General features: G+C 36.4%; 2 protein-coding genes across 3 annotated transcripts; one reads left to right on the top strand and one right to left on the bottom strand.

Moving 5' to 3' along the window:
• Positions 1–991: 991 nt before the first annotated feature.
• LOC123873652 lies at positions 992–6,707 on the top strand. The gene is made up of 7 exons (XM_045918610.1): positions 992–1,249; positions 1,636–1,706; positions 2,342–2,525; positions 3,097–3,299; positions 5,638–5,763; positions 6,121–6,147; positions 6,417–6,707. Exons 1-7 carry the CDS (start codon positions 1,213–1,215, stop codon positions 6,666–6,668), a joined length of 900 nt encoding a protein of 299 aa, XP_045774566.1. The 5' UTR covers positions 992–1,212; the 3' UTR covers positions 6,669–6,707.
• A 539-nt stretch (positions 6,708–7,246) lies between these two features.
• LOC123873641 (cytochrome P450 4V2-like) lies at positions 7,247–21,565 on the bottom strand. Of its 2 annotated transcripts, XM_045918595.1 has the most exons (12): positions 21,359–21,565; positions 21,083–21,263; positions 17,855–18,031; positions 16,473–16,562; positions 15,763–15,873; positions 15,287–15,472; positions 14,525–14,721; positions 13,785–13,848; positions 9,772–9,955; positions 8,895–9,046; positions 7,908–8,096; positions 7,247–7,475 (listed from the first exon to the last, which is right to left on the bottom strand). In XM_045918595.1, the coding sequence occupies exons 3-12, from the start codon at positions 18,009–18,011 to the stop codon at positions 7,327–7,329; spliced, it is 1,479 nt and encodes a 492-aa protein (XP_045774551.1). In that variant the 5' UTR covers positions 18,012–18,031; positions 21,083–21,263; positions 21,359–21,565; the 3' UTR covers positions 7,247–7,326. The 2 variants fall into 2 exon arrangements, with proteins under 2 accessions (XP_045774551.1, XP_045774552.1); XM_045918596.1 differs by lacking the exons at positions 21,083–21,263; positions 21,359–21,565 and adding an exon at positions 20,996–21,018.
• Positions 21,566–21,611: the final 46 nt, after the last annotated feature.

Genomic DNA, 21,611 nt, shown 5'->3' with positions numbered 1-21,611 from the left:
CGTCTGTGTTGGTGTTAGCTGGCGGGCGTGCTCTGCCTTTTTGGAGTGTTTTTTTTTCTTTTTTTTTTTTGTAAAACTGACTGGAAAGCGCTCTAAGGGGGTACCGTGCGTATGTCGGCGAGCGCCGGCACAGACGGGGTCCATACTTGTACATAGTTTAACTAACTTGTTTCAAATAACTACAAACTTGACATTGGCTTATCTTTGTAAAGCCAGACGAGAGAGAAAAAAAAAAAATCCTACATAGAGATATAATTATCCTATTGGTCATATCAATCAAACCATAAACCATAGAACTCTAAAGCTCAAATGATGTGTCTCAAATGGCTCAAACACTAAACAGCAAAATGGCAAACCATCGATACGGGTAACATTGATAATGAAATACTAGGTAAGTCTATAACTAGCACAGTTGTACTACACGAAAACAGGACACTTGTTCGGTAAAAACCCTGGCTCTCTATGCAGAGTATGCATGGAGAGTGACAAGACACGGGAACACGTACCTTCTGTACGTGTTCTCGTGTTCCGTCCGTCCGGACGGATGGATGGACGGACAGACAGACAGACAACAAAGTGATTCTATAAGGGTTCCCATTTACCTTTTGAGGTAAGGAACCATAAAAATGGGAGGAAAAGAAGTTTCAACAGTGTTAGAATCTATGGAGAATATAGGCATGGAAGAGTGCAGCCGTAGTTACAAACGATCCTATCAGAATCCCAAAGAAAAAATTCTTCGCGCATCCTATTCGCCTACAATATTAATTCACTATAAACAGTTCCTGAATTGCCATTCAGGAACTGTTTATAGTGAATTAATACAGCCGGCCAGCAACCTGCAACATCCAAAAATTTTTATGGGACTATCTCGCAAACTTCCTCTATTGGGTAAAAAATAAAACCTCGGGGAAGTAGGTAGGTACACAGTGCATACAGTGCACAGTGACTTCTCTATAGAGAGTAGGTACATACCTATTATACCTAGGTACTCAATGCGCAAATCCAATCCCATTTCTAATAACTTTTGTTTACAAATCGTAACTTTACGCTTACGACGACGTTTGAATAATATAATCATTAAACTATTCTTTCCAATCTGAAAAAATTCTTATTTTTAGTACATGCCTAGTTACTTACCTATTAATAAAATAAGTGAAATTGAAAAACGCAGAAATAACTAGTTATTATTGTATTCCTCGTTCGAAAATAAAAATGGGGGCTGGACAAATTGGAGGAATAGCTACAATGTGTAAATAATTTGATTAATTTTCGATGAAATGCGGACGTGGCAAGGTCACATCATTACTTATAGCTCATTTCCACTTCGACATCCCGTTCGCAGGAATACCTAGTTTTTTTCCAGTGTCCTGTTTTAATCGTGGACGTGTTTCAATACTAGCATTCATACGAGCATCCTGTTTGCGGGATTACAAAAACCGATCCTGCGAAGAACAGGATGTTGTCGTAGCGTAGGAGTGCGAAGCCATTAGACGAATTGTTTTTTTAATTATTTTTGGTCCATTTTAAAAACGTGGTATTAAAATGGACCTATGCCTATGGGTTCCTATTAAAAACAAAAAACCTTCAGTTTATAAATTCTTATTAGTTATCTACGGCGTCCTTCAATTTTTCCAGTGGATATAGATTTCAATAATGCCGCAGGATTTCAAGGTGTGCCGGCTCAAGTGACTGAAGGACAATTTATTGTAAGTTTGTTAAATTATAAAATTAAAGTAGGTAACTATGTATGTGTTAGATTATTTACCTGAACGTACATAATTAGTTAATAATAAGCATATGAAAATTATACGCAGGCCGGTGATATTGTAGGTACCTAAGTATTTTGGGGGCGCGGGACGAGTTTAACAATGGTCCACGGCGTCGATATTAGAGTCTGACTGTCCGGCTGTCCGTATGTCTGCGTGTCACAGCTATTTTAAAAATAAATAATCGAGCTACAGCTAGATCACCTTGCAAGGTTGAAAAGTAGGTAGTTCTGAAAAACTTTTACCGCTACTGTTGAATATTATGAAAAGCGTACCTAAGTCAAAAATACTTTGCCCTCTCGAGTGATTCCTTGTTTAAATAGGTAAGTATTTTAAAATTAGCATGATGTTCCTTTGATGAAGATGAAGACCAAATATCCGTTTAATAAATAATGACAGCTAAAGGTTTTAGCAATTATAGCATGCCTACGGAACTCTACTTCTGACTTCTGACAACCTTAAGCGAGTTTTTTAACCTTTTGTCTCACTGACCGCCCCCAAAAGAAAACTGTGCATCTTAAAATTACCTTAGAGCTCTTAAATTTCTATGAAAACTCTCCTTTTAATTTTGTTAGGTGTACTACTTATCTCACGCAATGCTGTTCTGCGTGGGAACTCTAATAGAAGCGCACGTAGTCCTTACCCCAGCGATATGCGTATTTGGAGAAAGATATAAGTTTGAAATATTCGCCGGTACGCATAGATTTTTGGAAAATTCTGGCACGGGACGGATTGTGCAGCATCTGTGTATACACAGAGGTTGGTAAAAGTTCGATAGTTGATTCACTCCTGCTTCGCACGGGAGGCTTATCTATTTCAGCAGACGTGTTTTATTACAAAAAAATTAGCAGTCAATAAGGACTGCCGATAGAAGTGGAAACTTAAAACTAAGTATGAGAACTAAGTATAGAGTTAGAAAGAACTTTAGAAAGAACTCTACCAAACCATACAAAAAATCAAGTCTATCTGATGCTTCGTTGCGACATGATTGAAGAGCAAAAAACATACTTTTGCAATTTACGAGTATATGATGATATGGGCAGTTAGTGATTCTGTGCTATTACGTTCGTATATCTACGGTTACGATTTTACCTGCGCATAGGTATATATATTTTTTTAAAGAATATTAGCCATGCTAATCACTAATGCCCCCTTTTCCCCTCCAATTAAGCGTAAAGCTTGTGCCAGGAGTGGGTACGACAATAGTGCAACGGGTGGGGTTTGAACCGCCGACCTTTCAGAATTCAGTCCACTCCTCAACCGTTGAGCTATCGAGGCTCTCAAATATTGGCTCTATAGACTTTAAACTGGGTTTATGTTATTGAAATAGGTTATAATCACACGCTACGATGGCAGGCCTGTTCCACTGATAACTTGGCTCTACTGGTGCTGAATCAGCAGTTTTCCTTCCACAAACGAGAGCCACACACTGAATATATAATAAACAGGGTTCGATATGGAGTGATCAGTGATTTAAACAAACGCATTGGTGATACTTCATGTCGGTTTTATGGCTGGGGAAGTAGACGAAATGTAAGTATCGAAATAATTCTCAAATTCCATCGTTCAGATTTCAGAGTTCAAAATATTATAATAGATAAGTAGGTATCTATTAGTTATATTAATATTATCGGAATTAGATAGTTAGGTATCTACCTGTACTCCTAGGATCAAGCACAAAGAAAATCAACACCTAGGTAGGTAGGTATTTAGTTTAGTAGTTTTTGCTTAGATAAAAGGGAATATTATAGGTAGGGGAGAGTGTGGATGAAAGAGCCAGTTTTGAATAGTGTAAAAAAAACACACTTTTACTATATTATTTTCAAATGAAACTAGGTTTTCTTATAATCACTTTAATTGGCAATGTTATAAAATAAAAATAAAGAGGATAACAACGCTGATAATCTCTTATATAAATAGTTTAAAAAAAAAGGAAATCGGCTCTTTCATAGCAGCAGGTCAATGAAAGAGCCACCATGTGTTATGAAAGAGCCGATACCTACTTTTGAGGTACTAAACGGTTTTTTATCAATTAAAATTATGTTAAGTATTTAAAATCAGATTAATACTAAGCTTACTTTAGTATTTCTATGAAAATCACAATTTTTAAACAGTCTCAGTAATAATTAAACATTGTCTTAATCAACAATTAAAACTTTTGAACTTTGTCTTAGTCAAAAATTAAATAATTAATAAAAATTTGTTTAAAAACATAAAATAGAGCCCTTTTTCGTATTCTTACTCTATAACTTAAAAAATAAAAACAATATAAAAACAATTTAAAATTAAAAACATTTTTGGCAGAATAAATTAATCACCCCTTTGAGGCCACACGATAACGCTAACGCTGTTCTATGTATGGACTGATTTCCAGCAAGCACTTCTTTTACAGCCTCTTCTATTGCAGCAGTTGTGGGCCTTACCCGTTTTTTAGCTGTTGACGCTTGCGAAGACATATCTTTTTATTCTGAAACATATATCATATAATAATGAAATAACTAAAATTAAAAATTTTGGACACCCCCGACCTCTATAAATATAACTGGTAGAGAATGCCATTAAGCATTAAGTCCGCCTTTTGTTTTTTTTTGTATTTTGTGCAATAAAGATTAAATAAATAAATAAATAAATAAATTATAGCTAAGAACAATCTCTATCACATCAGTTATCAAACAAAAAAAAGAACCATCAGAATTAGTCCATTGGTTTAGGATCTACGTGGCCATAGACACACACACACACAGAGACAGACACACAGACACACACGTCAAACTTATAACACCCCTCTTTTTTCGTCGGGGGTTAATTAAACTAAACGATGTATTGAATGAGCCAGTTTTCGTGTCATGAAAGAGGCGGCTCTTTCAAAGCATAAATAACTGGCTCTTTCAAAACACGACGCTTTTAAAAATATAACTTCAAAAAAAAGGCACTATACCAGAACGCTGATCTGATATTATTTATGCAAAACAAGGGCAAATATATAGACGCCAATACTGTATATCAGTTTTGTCAACTTATGCAATACCCTTTTTGAAAAAAAAAGATGAAAGAAACACAAAGAAACTTACTTTTTGGCTTCCGAATTTTCGTAACAGTCCTGTGAGGCCATTTGCTGTCGTAAAACTGTCAAATGTTTGTGGGTAACAGCTATCCAGTGTTGCCATTTAAGGAGTAAAATTAAACTTTGGTAGAATATCGATAAGTAATGGAAAATCACATCGGCTCTTTCAAAGCCTGGCTCTTTCATGCACACTCTCCCCTACCTATTTATCACCTTCTAAAACGTGAACAATAATATCATCATTATCAACTGTAATACAGCTCTTTGTATGTACTGCTAAGTGCTAGTACATGGATCAGCTTCGTCAATAGATCTGTGGTTTGCTTTTCAGTTTTTCAGTTTTGTTTCTACCTACCCTACCTGTGGCAATTCGGAACCCCATTCAATCACTGAAGTTTTGAATATGAATAATCTTTTATTCAGATTTTTATGAATGTATCATATTAAATTATTTATGAGTAGGTATATCACAGTTTTACGTAAAAGAACATAACCTCACACCTCCTCACCTCATCTCATTGGCGAAAACACTTATAATAACGGCCGTATTCACAAACGTTACTATGAGGTCTCACAGAAAGCTCGAACGCATAGTGTAGGTTCCACCAATCAGATCATTGTAAATTGACGTGATACAGTCATCTGATTGGTGGAACGGACACTGTGCGTTCGAGCGCACTATGAGACCTCATAGTAACGTTTGTGAATACGGGATCTAGCGGATTTTTTCCAGTTGGTTGATCCGTTTTGGTAACTTACTAAGTTAAGTTAATAGTTGTTAATAGTTACATTTTTAGATACTTTCAGGGATATTTGGTGCCTTTACTGATACACTTATATCGCGTTGACGCTACTATAGTACATGCTGACCATTGTCCAATGATATGGGATAAAGGAGATAAATATCTTTGCATCAAACAGCCCAAATGTAAGGTAAAGTACCTACGTAAAAATTCCTAAGTAGATAAGAAGGTATCGACTAGTCATTACAGCTTCAGTGTAACTTTCTTTTATTTTTCTTTGTCACGAAAAATAACTTGAAAATTAAGATTTATAAACTGATGGTGATCTACCCTCACCCTTGGCTCCAGGGGGCCTCTAATCCTTGAAAAATATTCTTTAGTCATGTTTCAAATCAGGCTGAAAAATTAGGTTCAATGAGTAAAAGCCACTTTGTATTTGAAGTGTGCTACAAGGATCGGTTCGATAAAGAAAAGTTTTTCACTTGCTTCGCTCGCTCTTAGGTATATTCTGTTTTTGTGATATAATCTTTTTATTTACTATTCACAGTCAGAAAAGCATGGAGCATTGTGTCCAGTAAGTAATTTACGTATTTATTGCTTTGCCTATATTAGGTACATAAACATTTATCGTTACCGAGGTATTTCTTATTTGGTTTGTCATTAGCAAACACCAGTGTTTACTGCAATAAAGTATATAGAATAGGTACTTGTACCTATTACTTAAAGAAAATATCTATAAGTATATGACAAATAGTTATTGGTATAGGATTGTGTTTAGGTAATATAATAATAGCGCTAAGTTTTTGCTAGCCTTCTAATTACATGTATGTAATTATTTTCCAGGATGACTTAGGCACTGTACTGGTGTGTTCCGGTTACATTCAAGGCATGATGACGTCACGACTCATAGACCGCCCCTGCGGCGTCGGGTTCGTGGACATTAGTCTCTACAACAAATTCCTTACGTGCGGCGTCGACGACTCTCGAGACGTTATCGACCACGATGACTTCATGTCCTTAGAGTACCATGCAGCCCCAATGCCCTCATTGTTAACCACACCTCATGATGACATAACAACTGAGTCTAGGTTTTAAGCTTTTGTTTCTTCACTAATAAGTAGATCTTTGAACATGTTTACCTACCTTATGCCCAATGCCCATACGCATACTTCTTTTATTGCAAGATGTGACCAGAGCTTGATGACAATCACTTTTTTTCTTCGGGGGAGGAAAAATCCCTACGTACTTCTGGAAGGGTGTGTCCGAATCGCACGGACTAAAATAACCTCTCCATGTCTTCCAAGATGAGCACGGAACTGCATTACTTCATACTGACGACAATCATACTTAATAAAAAGTAATGATGACTAGGTTGAAGCGCGCTTGTTCTTGCCTTTAAGATATTCAGGATATACCTGGCAGAAACCCGAAGGGCATTGCACACCTTAGCTCTGACGTCACTCCAGATCTATGACGTCACGTCATAGATCTGGAGGTTCTGGACCTACGAGCATTGTCTAAGAATTTGCAATTTGAGGCCAAGCGATAAAGAAACCTTCGGCCGAATTGCTATTAACGAACTTTATAGCTAAACTGCGATATTTGTATTCACATCAGTTTTACTGTAGGTAATACTTACTTCAACTGGTATTGGCTAAAATAATATAGCAGAGTGCTAGATAAGTATTTTATTCCAATAATTTTATTATAAATATCTTAACAATCTTAAATTAAATAAAGGTTTAAAATTATCTTAACGTTTCGTAATTTTAATTTGATGTCCTCTGATGGGGAACAGGAGAACTTCTACTTTGAGGGGTCCAACTTCATTAGCTTCTATTTTGTACGCTCTAATAATACTTGAGATTATGCTTTTTATTATAATCATACCGAAGTTTCTTCCTGAAAAAATATAACAAATTAAGTGTGTATCTAAATGAGTAAGAATTTATTTCCCTTTTTCCCGCCTTCCACTGTACAGGCAAAGCTCGATAAGTACCTACGTAAACAAATAGTCCAGTCATTTGGTAGTTTTACCTGGAAAGTTATCCGGGAGTTTTTCCGAATTTCATTTCGCCACCTAGTATCTTAGGAAAAATGAAAATGAAAATTCGGAAAGAGCACGTCGAAATCTATAAAACCACCGATTTTCAAAATTCCCGGAAAGCACCAAATGACTGGACTAAAAATGCCATACCCCTTCCAGGTCAACTCGCTTCCATCTTAGACTGCATCACCATGATCATCATTATTCACCTAACACCAAGATGAGAGATTGCAGCGAAGGGCTACTTGCATGTAAATAAAACAAAATTAAAATGCGCAATAGATTACCTATGCAATTCCTGGATCCAAAGCTAAAGGGGATAAAAGCAGCAGGGTGTCGGTCAGCTGATCGTTCTGGAAGGAACCTGTCAGGGTCGAACTCGTTAGCGTTTGAGCCCCAATCGTCGACTGAGCGATGGACGGCAAAGGCGCCTACTACAGCTCCTACGCCCGCTGGTATTTTCACCTTGCTGTGAGCTAAAGAAGGTAGATTTTGTTGCGTACATATTTATATGGAAACTACCTATTCCCGCGACTTCGTCCGCGTGGAATACACAAATTTCAAACCCTGTTTTACCCCTTGAGGGATTGAATTTTCAAAAATCTTTTTTTAGCGGATGTCTGCGTCATTATAGGTAGCTATCTGCATACCGATTTTCAGCCCGATCCGTCCAGTAGTTTGAGCTATGCTTGATAGATTAGTCAGACATAAAATCACGTGGTTCAAGCCGGGGTAGGAAATTTCGATGAGTATTTTAAGAAGAAGAAATAGAGCCAAGACAAGTGTTTTGAAGATGAACTGTTGAAACAGCACTGATTTCGTGGACCTTAAAACTATTAGCTCACAATTCACACATTCAGCCTTTGGACGAATTAATTCATCCAAGATTCAGCCGCTTTCCGCTTTTGGGGCATTGTAGTGAATTAAGCTTGTGGTTCCTTGTATATTCTTGACTTCTGACGAAGCTGCCTCTATCCAATAACATCTTTGCAGTTAGACTGAGTGTAAGTAATTTCCGTTCAAATATCCACTGTCATCGGAAAAAATGTTTTCGAGACAAAATTTGAATCAGAAAGAAAGAAAAATGTTTATTTTCAAAGTTGCACCTGTTGTTATATATGTTATAGCTTTGAGTTAATTATCCCGGGTGCTTCCTTCACTTAAAGAAGCGCCAGAAAACATATTTATACAGCGCTCATTTTCAGTTGGGTGCGCTTTTCAGCCGCCCCTATACACGTCAAGGCTTCAGAATGAGATTAGGTGTAGGCACTTACGTAAATAAATTTCCTTGTCAACGTTGCGGGCAATAATGGGTACAACAGTGTAAAGCCTCATACTCTCTTTTATAACCCTTTCCAAATAGTTCATACTCAGCAGATCTTCCTTTGTTGCACCCCGTTTTGAATTGTCAAAGATAGATCGTTGTCTGGAAAATGGATAGAAGTATATGGCTATGGGTAATTATTTAAGCAATGTGGATTTCTAAGATAAGTTAATTGTTTTTTTATTGCGAGGTAAGCTTGCACTTGAAGACCATCTTATTATACTTCTTTAATAGAAAGCAATGATGAGATCTAACTGATTCTAGGTTAGAGCCAAGTCTAAAAGATGCCTATTCAGTCATGTCTTGACGATCTCGTATTAGGTTATAACTAAGCTACGTGGCAGGTAACTCGGACACTGGAAGATATCAGAATTCACAAGTAGGTGTGGGATTTGTAAACTGCAGGCTTTACTACGTGACTAGGTGTGTGTAGTGACGGTAACAGATGACGTGTGAAATGAACTGTTAAAATCTATTTGTCATCCACATAATTGAAAAAATCTAGTACTGGTCATAGTTACTTACTAGAGTTAGAAAAAGTAATCTTATTTTGACTTCACTAATAACATTCTGCCACTGATTAGGTATAGGCGTGGGATAGCCAGGGAAAAGCAGGATAGTAATAGGTAGGTACCTACTAGCAAAATATACTAAACCAAGTATCCAACTTTTGTGTTTTATAGTACTTTCCAGTTTTTCATTTAATGTAGGTATTTTCTAGATTTTTATTTCCTATGAGTTCAGGTATTATCCAAAAAGATACATGCCGCAGAGATGGAAAAATATTGTTTGGTACCTAACTGTAGAAGAAAATTTGCATTGCTTACTCTTGGAAGGCTCTCTCCTGCGCATCCAGATGTATACCCAATAGGACTAGGGTGTAGGCGACGACGAGTGCTGTGGTGTCATTCCCGGCAATCGTGATAGAATCGATGTGTTCTCGTAATTGCTCGTCTGTAAAATCGATTTCCCGGCCGAACAGCATGTCCAACACGGCTTGTATTTTTCCATCTAAATTCGAAGTAGAATTCTTAGAAACGTTAACTACAATATATTAAATTAAATTGTAAACATGAGTTCCAGGCCCAGGCTAAAAAGTGTGAGTTAAGTACTTTAATCTACGAAAATAGTGAAGAGATGTAAAATCACAACAGGTTAATTTGCTTCCGAAGACTTTTCCTACGCTTTATCGAGATGCACAGCAGTATAATATGCTAGCAGGGTATGGGTACCCTGATGCTTGGCAATTTCATCATGTGCCTAATTATTAATTAGCTAGGAGACCAGACGATAATTGGGATGATGCCTGTCTAAAATAAATTATCTACTAGGAGTCATTAAATAGAGGGACTTCCAAAATTTGTAAAATCCACGTCCTATGTTAGTTTTAAGTTTGCTAACTATTTTACATTATCGATTTGACTAAAAAAGTGCGTCCAATTATGTCAAATGTCTTACCAATGTATGTCCAATTATGTCTTATGTCAAATGTCACATCAGTGAATATCATACAAGCTCCCTCACTAAGCGAGCATTTTGACGTTTGATAAAAGTCACTGCTTTGACTAGTAGTCATCATCCCTATTGTATAAGTAAGCTTATTAAACTTTATTACAATTAAGGTTTCAGAAGTCCTAATATTACATAATATGTCCTTGGCTTTGTATTATCGTCATAGTATTAAGTATATATTTGTTTTTCGCTACATTGACAAAATACGATTTGCGTAAACAAGTGTGTAGTACTTTATGTGCTATGTTATGCATACATATCTATGGTTATGTATGAGTTATGACGTTATATTTACCTACGATCCCATAGATACACGACGCGATGTTTGCATTTCGATTCGTGATACACTCCGTCATCTCCATACCTATTTATTACCTACCTCCAAGTAGGTACTTCTTAATAAAGTTGAAAACTAAAAACTGACTGCGATCGTCTTAATAAACGCTGAAATATTATAGTAAAATTGTTTTTCTGTCGCTTAGTATATTTTAATGTTGCAGTACATTTATATTTATAGACTCAAAATTTTCTCCTCTTTCATTTGACATCCCACTCGATACAATAACAAAAAAAAATTTGGAGACTTTTTTCATGTAACATTCGTAAGGTCAATTTTTTTCGTATAAAATGTAGCCTATGTCACAAGGATCTTAACGACGAATCGATTGACACCTCATTCATCAAAATCGGTCCAGTATAGCTTAGGCGCTACGGTGGAACCACAGAACTCCTCAGAAGGCACGGAACACACAGAATCTACATACATACATATATACATACATGCATAAATACATACATATATACATAGACTGCTAAAATCATAACCCTTCCTTTTGGCTTTGCCACAGTCGGGTAAAAATATGTCGTAATGGTTTCCTTCTAAATATTTATGTTTACTTTTCCATACGAAGTTTTGAATAAACAAAATATACTTAACACTTTGAATACGATAAATATCAGACCTACAGAATCTGTTTTGTAAGCCTACTTAGGTGTTGTTCAGATATGCCAGCGCGATTGATGCCTTTGTAATGGGGTGCTGGAGGTCGCGTATTCCGTGGACTGCCAACGCCATACGATTCCTCTGCAACTACAGATTAAAACACGTCCTTCCAACATAATATACCTACTTTTACACCTATCCCTTTAGCGCATCCTTAGTTATTTTGGACATATTGCCCGCCGCGAAATTTGAAATTATTGAGAAGCTCTGGACTTATATGAAATTGTCAAAACAATATTGAAACATTATTACTTTTAGTGGTGGTAGTAGGGCCCTCATCATGGTTGGGAACATGGAAAGCAAGAGACCACGTGCAAAGTTTTATACGTTGGTCAGACCAACTGAAGGAAACTGGTACGCTCTTTACCAATGTGTAAAAACTGCTGAATTATGTATCGCCAATGAACTAAGAGCCAGCGCGTGCCAGACCTTCGTTATTTTATAAAAGCTGAAAGTTTCTCTGCGTATAAAAGTTAAAAAGTTTAAGGCCGTCGGGCATGGGGTTGCCACGATACTAATCGTCTGGCAATGCATGACGTGATTTCTAATAGACTTTATACTTTGACGTAAGATTTTTTTACACCTTTATCATCTGTTATCTCCCAAAGCCACCATGGTACAAGCTTCATAGTCGCTGACCGTTCTTCCCTGTGTTGGAGAAAATACGCAGGGAAACTTTCGGCTTTTATGAAATAACGAAGATTAGGCACGCGCTGGCTTTCTCTCTACAAGGAGGTGATCACGATCCTCAATCATGAGGAACCGACCGGAGCAGAGCAAATTGTGAGCGTATTTAATATTGAGTTCTTTTAATATTTAATATTGAGTTTCTTGAGGACATTGAAATAAAGTTTATTTTCACATTTTATAGCTTTATTAGTAGGAGGATGCTCGAGGATTCTCCCAATGCGCACAGTGTGAAACATTATGCAGGTGATCCATTGGCAAAAACTACTGACACGTCAGCGAACCAACAGGACAAAGGCTCATCAAAAATACCGCGATCCGTTGCCTAGCGCGCCGGATGATTGGCTTGTTGGCTCTTTTAATTTTCTAATAATACCAAAGACTGCTCTACAGAAATATTTGAAGGTGACATATAAATAAATAAATGCTGTAAACCTACCTACTTGTTCAGAAATGCAATGTTCAAATATGCAAGTGAACTAAGATAATCATAATTTACGCGTTTATGAAGTGCCCATTGTTCTTCATGGCCGTTGATGGCAAACAAGTAAGCAAGTATATTAGTTTAGCACTTGGTAAATGTTTAGTGGGTAATAATATCCACAGAAAAATACTACCTATAAAAATACAAAGTAAGAATGGTCATAAATCATAATTCACTACCTATGCAGGTTGGTTAAAATGAATACATGACAATATTGCAAATTAATAAAATAAAACCCTTTAACCCTATAATAAAATACTAATGTAACTTGTAAGCCACTTTTAACATTATGAGTTACTACGAGTACCTATTTTTTTTTTTTTTACTGGGAGGAGGAAAATCCTCATGGATATACCGTCTGGCATGCCCGACTCTACTGCAGATGTTACGCAGGGACCTACGGACTAAAAACCTCCTCCACTCTTCGATATCTCCGCTCACGGCTTCCCGGAATTGCACGAAGCATTGCATCAGGAAGGCAGCTGTTTTCTAGGGCATGGGGTTTTGCCTCTCCCATTCATCATCTTCTCTCGTTTTACGAGTACCTACTTACTTAGTCCGAAAAGGCAAAACTATCATAAAGACGAAGCCTGAGGACGAGAATTTGACCTACCTATTTGTTAATAGCTAAATATTTAAGTATGAGTTCAGAAGTGGGATCACTAACTTATTGTCTTACGTACCTATTTTAAGTTTAGTGGCTATATCACAGAACAATATAATAATACTATTATACAATCGGTTATCGCAGTGTAACGAATATACAGGCAAACAGAGCTAAACGAAAGGACGGGGCACTACCTCCCTTTTTTGGAAGCGTTTCATCCTATTTTCGAATCGTCATTGCTTCGGTATGGATGAGACGCTCGCGCTAGAAAACTGAAATTATAACGGAAAAATTAAGAAACGGGATATTTCGTCCTCTTACCCCTCGTATAAGGGATGTATACTATATTTCTGTAAATTCTGTCGCTAGAATGCTGAAATTTTCAGGATAAGATTTCCTTGGCAGACAAGCAAACGTACCAAATATCAGTTATCAAGCTTTTAAGATCTCATCAGTGAAAACATTATGAACGTGTGAATCTTGCCAACCGAATTTATATGAATTAATGTTTTTGGTAAGTAATGAGTATATAATAAAGGTAACTTACCTGACTGCCGATCCGTATTTTTGTTTTTATTTGTCTCGTAGTGTAAACGTCTTTTTCGGACTACCTGAAAAAAATGAACTATCCTATTATACTTGATTTAAGAAAAAATATATACCAAATGCTTTCGTCATGATGCATTTGTAAAGTTGGCACTATGAATAGTAAATGTGAAAAAAATAATTTTGCTTTAGTAATAGTAAAATTGAAGTAGGTACGAGATATTATTATTATAGCTCGCTTTACAGAAACTTCAGAGAAACGCGTAAGCGACGAGATTTGACCGGCGCGGCGCTTTAGACTTTCTGGAGTTCGGTTAGAGAGTGAATGATCTAGAAGTGGAATGAATGGAATGAAGTCTCATGTCATGTCACATGTTAAGCCAAAGGTTCAAGAACTTATTGGAAACTAGAGGATGCCTGCGACTTCGTCCGCGTGGATTTAGGTTTTTACAGATCCCGTGGGAACTGTTTGGTTTTCCAGGATAAAAAGTTTTCTATGTCAATTTCAAGGACGCAAGCTACCTCGGTACCCATACAAACCGGTTAAGCGGATGGGTCTTTAGGATTCCCGTGGGAACTCTTTGATTTTCCGGGATAAATAATGTAGCCTATGTACATCCCCGGGATATAAGCTAGCCCTGTACCCGTCAGAGTCGGTTAAACGGGGCGTGAAAAGGTAGCAGACAGTCAGACAGACACACACTTTCGCATTTATAATATTAAGTAGGTCTGGATTAATACCTCGTCAGTAAATTTGTGGGTAAGTTCAATGTTCTCCTTTTGCTGTTTAGCGTATGGTGTCAGATTAAAGAGGCAGTCGGGCTGCAGCCACACCTTAAATAGGCGCTTGTTAAGTATCGTCATGACAGTGTGGCGAGCTCGCAGGTAAGGTGTATCGGGAGAATGCTGGACATCCATCCTTTCTCCCATTGCTGTCTCTAAGAACATTTAAACTTCTCAGATTCTAGTTAATCTTTGCTAATCCTCTTGAGCTCTGAGGAGTAACGTGATAACCTGCAAGCAGCTTTTGGCAGTATCTACTGCTCTACGCACCTAGGTTTGTCGCGTGTACAAACAAAGGTAATAATAACTAATTCCGTTAATAACTGTATTTTTGCGCTTACTAAGAACTTGGGTTTCTTTCTCTCTTGGACTTTAGATGTAAGGGCCACAAAAGACACATCGATGGTCATAGCATATTAGTGTTCGGCGATTTTTTGACTGCATCGATGCTCTACCGCGCTTTGACGACTTTCTGCATTCGACTGTATTGAAATCATGCGATTCAGGGATTATTTTGATGTTGCATCGTGTTTTGCTTTGGAGGAGTTGCTAGTTTCATCGCTGTACTAAAATCGTTCGCGGCATCGGGCTTCCGAAAAACAACTAAATCGCCGATCGATGATGCTAAACGCATCATGTCTGCCATGGCTCTAAGATAAGATAAGTATTATTATTATAAAGGTCCAACTCTGGCAGTAGATATATAAAATAGGGACTTACCGAAAACGATATCCAAAGTGCAAGCGGTTATGTAACGTAAGACGTCAAATTCTGTTTTTCCTGACTGCTCGGAAAGTCTATCAAGAAGCACATCAGCTTGGTTAGATATAATTTTTAAATATTCCTCTACCACTTTGTTGTGAAATACTGGCAGCAGAACTCTTCTATGAATTTTCCACAGTCCAACTAGAAAAGATATTTAGGTACTTAAGGAATTTGTAACTACTTACATAACGTACCTACTAAAAGTATTTCAACGAATCAATTATCAAAACTTATCAAGACGGAACGGAACTTACCAAAACAAAATTTATCAAAACTGAATTGGTGAAGGTTCCTACCAATAACTACTTATCAGGGTATCTTTAAAAACAAGAATGAATAGACATCGTCTCATCTTAGGCTACATCATCACTTTTTAGCGCGTAAGATTGTGGTCAGCGTGTGGTAAATAAAAAAGGGTAAGGTATACTTACGAGGAGCTATGAAAAGACCTTGCCCCAACCAAGGTCGCAGAAATCGGTATACCGAGTCCTTATCTAAACAGTTCTCTAATACTACTTGTGCATCCTCCGCATTACCAATGGCTGAAAAAAGAAAGAAAGCTATAAGATAAAAGTAATTTATACCTATTTAGGTACCTACCTAGTAAATAAATCACAAGAATCTTTTCTAATCTAGAGAAAATAATATGTATGTGAAAAATCATCATTGCCTTTTCCGTTTGGATAGGCGATTTTTAACATCGATGATTTTTAAGCACTAAGCAAAACTTTTGACTGAGACTAGAGTTTCTAGACAAATACGAGCACAATAAAAGTAATTGTTTGCACAGTCCAGAGAGCTAAACACTAATGCCAAAGAGTATATAAACACTACGCACTAATGCTAGGTCAAGTTAGTTGTTGGTGTGGGAGAACTTACTTCGTCCAGGCAGTTGTTTTATTATTATTTATTTCTATTATTTACAGGCGTACCAACTAGCTCAGACAGGAGCCGCTGTCGCACGCATACCGCAGCGGAAAAATTTTCAAAAGAAAAATGAAATGGGCTTTTGGGTGGTGACGTTTGACAGAGGCGGGTTTTGTAAAATAATTGCAAAGTTAATTAAAATTAGTATGTAGGTATATAAAATCTTTTACACTGAGTTTACCTTTAACAGTACATTTAGGTACATAGTACATACCAATGTATAATTTAGGTCCCAACCAAAGTTTAACTACTCCTTGGTGCTTGAAAGCCAGTTCAGCGATGTCTTCAAGATTTTTATGAATTTCTGTAATTGTTTAGAAATTGTAGGTAAGTAATTATTTTCTGACCAGTTATGTGTAAGGTGACAGTAAATAAAAATATTTTAATTATAATATGGTAGGTATATACCTACTTGTAACTACAGATTATATTATGTATTTTAAGTATATCTGACAGGTGGCTTACCCATGTAGTACCTACTACCTACCTGCTTCTAAAATCACACTAATATTATAAGTTTGTGTGTGTGTGTGTGTGTGTGTGTGTGTGTGTGTGTGTGTGTGTGTGTGTGTGTGTGTGTGTGTGTGTGTGTGTTACTCCTTCACGCTAAAACTACTGGACGGATTGGGCTGAAATTTAGAATGGAGATAGATTATACTCTGGATTAGCACATAGGCTACTTTTTATCCCGGAAAATCAAAGAGTTCCCACGGGATTTTTAAAAAACTACATCCACGCGAACGAAGTCGCGGGCATCAGCTAGTTGATAATAAATGTACGAAAGTGCCTATACATAAGTACTTATTAATAAAAATGAAGGTCTTTGTTTATCCCGGTTTGTTCAGCAAGCTTTCCCGTTCCGATTGCATTACGATGGAATTTAAACTTTGTACAGTTGTTGTTGAAACTTGCGGGTACAACAAAATAGGAAAGGGAAGGTGGTTCAGGGGTAGCTTGATTGTCATACAAAGAGGGATGAGGGGATAAGTAATAAGTACTTGTAATAACTAATTTTTGGTAATAGGTAACTACCACTCGTAAAAATCTTTTGTAAACCTACATTTAAAGAATAAACAAATTATAAATTTCAGATAATAATAAAATTAGGTGTGCAGAAGTTCAAAAACACAAGTATAAAATACATTTTTTTTAAGTAGTTCTTACAAAGATTCCTTAAGAATTTCGTACAAATATTAACATTAACTTAAAAATAAACTTAGTATCTAAGTACCACCTACCTAGTAGGCCATGTTTACTGAACACACATCACTTGACCTCTGCATGAGTCAATAATTATTATTATGGTCTAGAAGGGTTACAGTGACAAAAATATATGTATTTTATTTCATTTTGTTGGTCACTTTTTCCAGCGTACTTGTAGGTATATTATGTTTTAATTTATTCTCAAAAGGAACATAACTACTGTTTACATATTACATATATACATTTCAGTACTTACACAGACGCATGCATTTACACTTTTAGTTATACATTTTACTATAGGTATATTATCACAACTACATATTCAACCTAATTACCTATTTACAAAATTTTTGTCTTACTTTTTAACATTCATTCATTTCAGTGCATACGTACTTTCAGTGTTGCCAACGAACAATGTAGCGTGGCCAATGATAGGCAAGCCGGACGGGACAGGCAGTTTCGCCGTGAGCTGGTCCAGCTTTCGCCAGCTTGCAGCCCAGTATGCCCAATAGCAGCACAAAATCAGTGAAGCAATAACCACTATAATCATCTCGTAAGTCTTGTATTAATCTGTTGGTAAATACGTTAGTGATAACAAGTGTAAATTAAAAATTTATAACACCCCCGACGATCCAAAGTATTTGAGTTTTCCAAAACATCATTTTCAAATAAATAATTAAGTATGTATTTAGGCAACGTCCATCTTGACAGCTTGACATTTGTCTATTGACATAATATTATGAACCTAACGGTTATCTAACCTTCTTTTCTACAAGAAAACTAGAAAAGAGCTGATAACTCTTAAACGGCTGAGCCAATTTTTTTGGATTATAGCTAAGAACACTCTCGATCAAGCCACCTTTCAAACAAAAAAAAGTAAATTAAAATCGGTTCATTCGTTTAGGCGCTACGATGCCACAGACAGATACACAGATACACAGATACACAGACACACAGATACACAGATACACACGCCAAACTTATAACACCCCTCTTTTTGGGTCGGGGGTTAAAAAAGTACCTAATAATGACAAAGTTGCGTGAGCTTTTAGTTGCTTTACTGTACGTAATATTGTTACGTGATTGTTACTCATTGAATTTTTTATGACTTGAAAAGAGTAGGTAAGTGCCGAGTTTCTTGCAGGCTTTCAGGCGCGGCGGGCATAGTCACAAACGTAGTAGAGACAATGTAGAGTTTTTGTATGGAATAAATAAATTTTGATGTATTTTAAATTTTTTTTCATGGAGGCTATTTTGAAATTTTTATTATTTGTTGTTGTAGCGTGAATACACAATATGCGAAAATTTCAACTCTCTACCTATTACGATTAGAACATCGTAGCAAAGATTGCATCAAAGGGGAGCCACGATCCTCAAAATTGAGGAAACGACGCAGGAAGAGACCTATTACGATTCACTAGATACAGCCCGCTGACAGTCAGATAAACGGATGGAGGCTTAACGATAGGGTTCCATCCGCACCCTTCGTGTACGAAACCCTAAAAAGTATAGGTAGGTACATTAATCAACTCACAATTTATTTATTAATAAATTAACAAGAAACCTCATAAGTCATAATGATTTTAAAATATCTAGCAACCGCGACGTATCATTCGAAGATGTAAACCAATTATTTTTCAATTCTGTCTGTTCAAGAGTTTTCTCTATAACAGCTGTCTACCTAAACTTTCTACTTACTAATTTTTTTTGTATTTACTTGTGAAAACCTGTTATTAGTCTTAATTTTGACTGTTTAGTTTAATTTAAGCTGTTGGTTTTCCAAATAAAACAAAATAAAATAAATTTCAACTTTACAGCTCTTAGTTTATTTTAAAAATGGCCGTGACACGCAGACATAATATAATACTTACTATGGACACAATATTATTAAGGAAAATGTCGTTCGCGTATGTCGTAGCTACTCGTAGCACAGTACCTACGAAGCGTAGTCCGGGAATTATTGTACACACAGTAGAATTGGAAATGTTATTTATTCGAGTAAGTAATCTTTTAAGGATCCGAGCGAAATGAAGCTCGATTTATTATTACTTATATATTATAAAGTATATAAATATATTCAAAACTAGCTGATGCCTGCAGCTTCGCCCGCGTGGATTGGTCAGATCCCCTGCAGCATCAGGATTGAGGAGTTGGACTCCAAATTTTTTATGAAACAATGTCGCAAAGTTCCTATATCGATTAAAAAAGAAATGACGCAAATCGGTTCAGAAATCTCGGATATTTTGGTGTACATAGGTAGAAAAACACAACTCCCTTTTTGAAAGTCGGTTAAAAAAGTAGCCTATGTTACTCCCTGGTCAATTCTCTACTTGTCTGTGAAAATCCCGTCAAAATCGGTTCAGCCGTTCCAAAGATTACCCTTTTCAAACAGACAGACAGACAGACAGACAGACAGACAGACAGACAGACAGACAGACAGACAGACAAAAATTTTAAAAACGTGTGATTCGGTGTTGGTATCGTTCAAATAACCATATGAGCTTAATATGAGGTAGTTATTTCGAAATTACAGACAGACACTCCAATTTTATTTATTAGTATATCATTTTAATACAAAAATTGGAAGGAATGAAAACATCAACCAAAATGCAACGTTGCGTCCCGGACTACCTATTAGTATCTATTCCTAATTTCAGGGAATAATTAATAAACTATTGGGTAGGTAATTATTATTAAGTAAGCCAAAAAAAATTATAATAAAAAATATTGTATAATAATTTTTAATTATATTGTATCTGTTGAATTGTGTAATAAATTGTAAAAAATAAATTATAAAATAATATTATGGTAATCGAACTCGGATATCATGGTCATTTACTCGAACTGGTTTATCATGGTCATGGAACTCAGATTTTATGGTGGATTAATGATTGATGAGACTATTCGTACATTCAAATACGATTTTTTTTAATAATCAAATATGATCCAATGCCTTAAGAAAACGACCTTAAGACTTAAGTGGGAAGTGGATGGATGAGGTAGGCGGTCGACCGTGTGTGGTGGCGCGCTCTTGGGAAGGCCTATGTCCAGCAGTGGACGCAAACAGGCTGATTGATTGATTGATTGATGATCCAATGTGTTTGTAAGATGTTAAACGTAGGATGTTTGTAGGAAGGTATAGATACTTCACAAATCAGTAAATAAAACAGACTCACCGGGATCGATTAGTTACACAAGTGTAAATTAAAAATTTATAACACCCCCGACAAGTGAAGGTTACAGTTACTAGAAAAGAGCTGATAACTTTCAAACGGCTGAACCGATTTTCTTGGATTATAGCTAAGAACACTCTCGACCAAGCCACCTTTCAAACAAAAAAAAAAACTAAATTAAAATCGGTTCATTAGTTTAGGAGATACGATGCCACAGACAGATAGACAGATACACACGTCAAACTTACAACACCCCTCTTTTTGGGTCGGGGGTTAATAACGATTTTCAGCCCGTTAGATCTCGGGCGAGAAAGGCATTAGACACTTAGGTACCCATATACTAATAATAATTGAGGCTCACTCTTCAGGAATTTCTCATAGGTACTAATTAAAACCTTCCTACTACAAGATCGAGCACAGTATTAAAAAAAAACACAAACGAACTCACCATGTTATACTGAAAACCCAACAGTCAATACGATGAGGTGAACAATACCACATTCAATGTCGACAGTCAGAATTTATACTTATGTACTTGTATTCTAAGTCCAAATAGCTCGTATGTTTTCTTTTACACGCTTTTTAAATATTTACAAACCACTCGCAATTAAGTAGTACACTTGTTTTTCCTGCAAATTCCTAATTTATGTACAAATTGTTACTTGACATACCTACAAGGAGATAATTAGTAACTTATACATAAAACCTGGAGTGATGTACCTACCTGTTCAATTTATGTAATCTTCTGTCACATAAAAAAGTTGTTTTTTTTTTAGAGTTTTTGCCGAACTACATAAATTAAATTCATAAAAAAAAAACACCTGATAGGTAAGTCTAAATACTCATAGGAAAAATAATTATTTACTAACTCAATGTTAATTTTTATGAATGCATATGTATTTAAGTGCTACTAGTGAGATAATGCTGTATTTCTTACCCGTTGGCTAGATTTATTCAGGCGTGCTGAATGAATACAC

The sequence above is a fragment of the Maniola jurtina genome, chromosome 17, assembly GCF_905333055.1.
Source record: "Maniola jurtina chromosome 17, ilManJurt1.1, whole genome shotgun sequence".
Classification (NCBI taxonomy): Eukaryota; Metazoa; Arthropoda; class Insecta; order Lepidoptera; family Nymphalidae; genus Maniola; species Maniola jurtina.
This window is presented reverse-complemented; position numbering and strand designations above follow the sequence as displayed.

What these genes read in the sequence shown, in the direction of transcription:
- LOC123873652 (XM_045918610.1), top strand. Translation starts at nt 1,213, where the DNA reads ATGGGGGCTGGACAAATTGGAGGAATAGCTACAATGT. An exon ending in GCTGGGGAAGTAGACGAAAT is followed by an intron (nt 3,300 to 5,637) that starts GTAAGTATCGAA and finishes AGATACTTTCAG; the next exon opens with GGATATTTGGTGCCTTTACT. An exon ending in TCAAACAGCCCAAATGTAAG is followed by an intron (nt 5,764 to 6,120) that starts GTAAAGTACCTA and finishes TACTATTCACAG; the next exon opens with TCAGAAAAGCATGGAGCATT.
- LOC123873641 (XM_045918595.1), bottom strand. Translation starts at nt 18,011, where the DNA reads ATGATTATAGTGGTTATTGCTTCACTGATTTTGTGCTGCTATTGGGCA. An exon ending in CAGGAGAGAGCCTTCCAAGA is followed by an intron (nt 9,047 to 9,771) that starts GTAAGCAATGCA and finishes TCCATTTTCCAG; the next exon opens with ACAACGATCTATCTTTGACA. An exon ending in TGACAAGGAAATTTATTTAC is followed by an intron (nt 8,097 to 8,894) that starts GTAAGTGCCTAC and finishes TACCTTCTTTAG; the next exon opens with CTCACAGCAAGGTGAAAATA.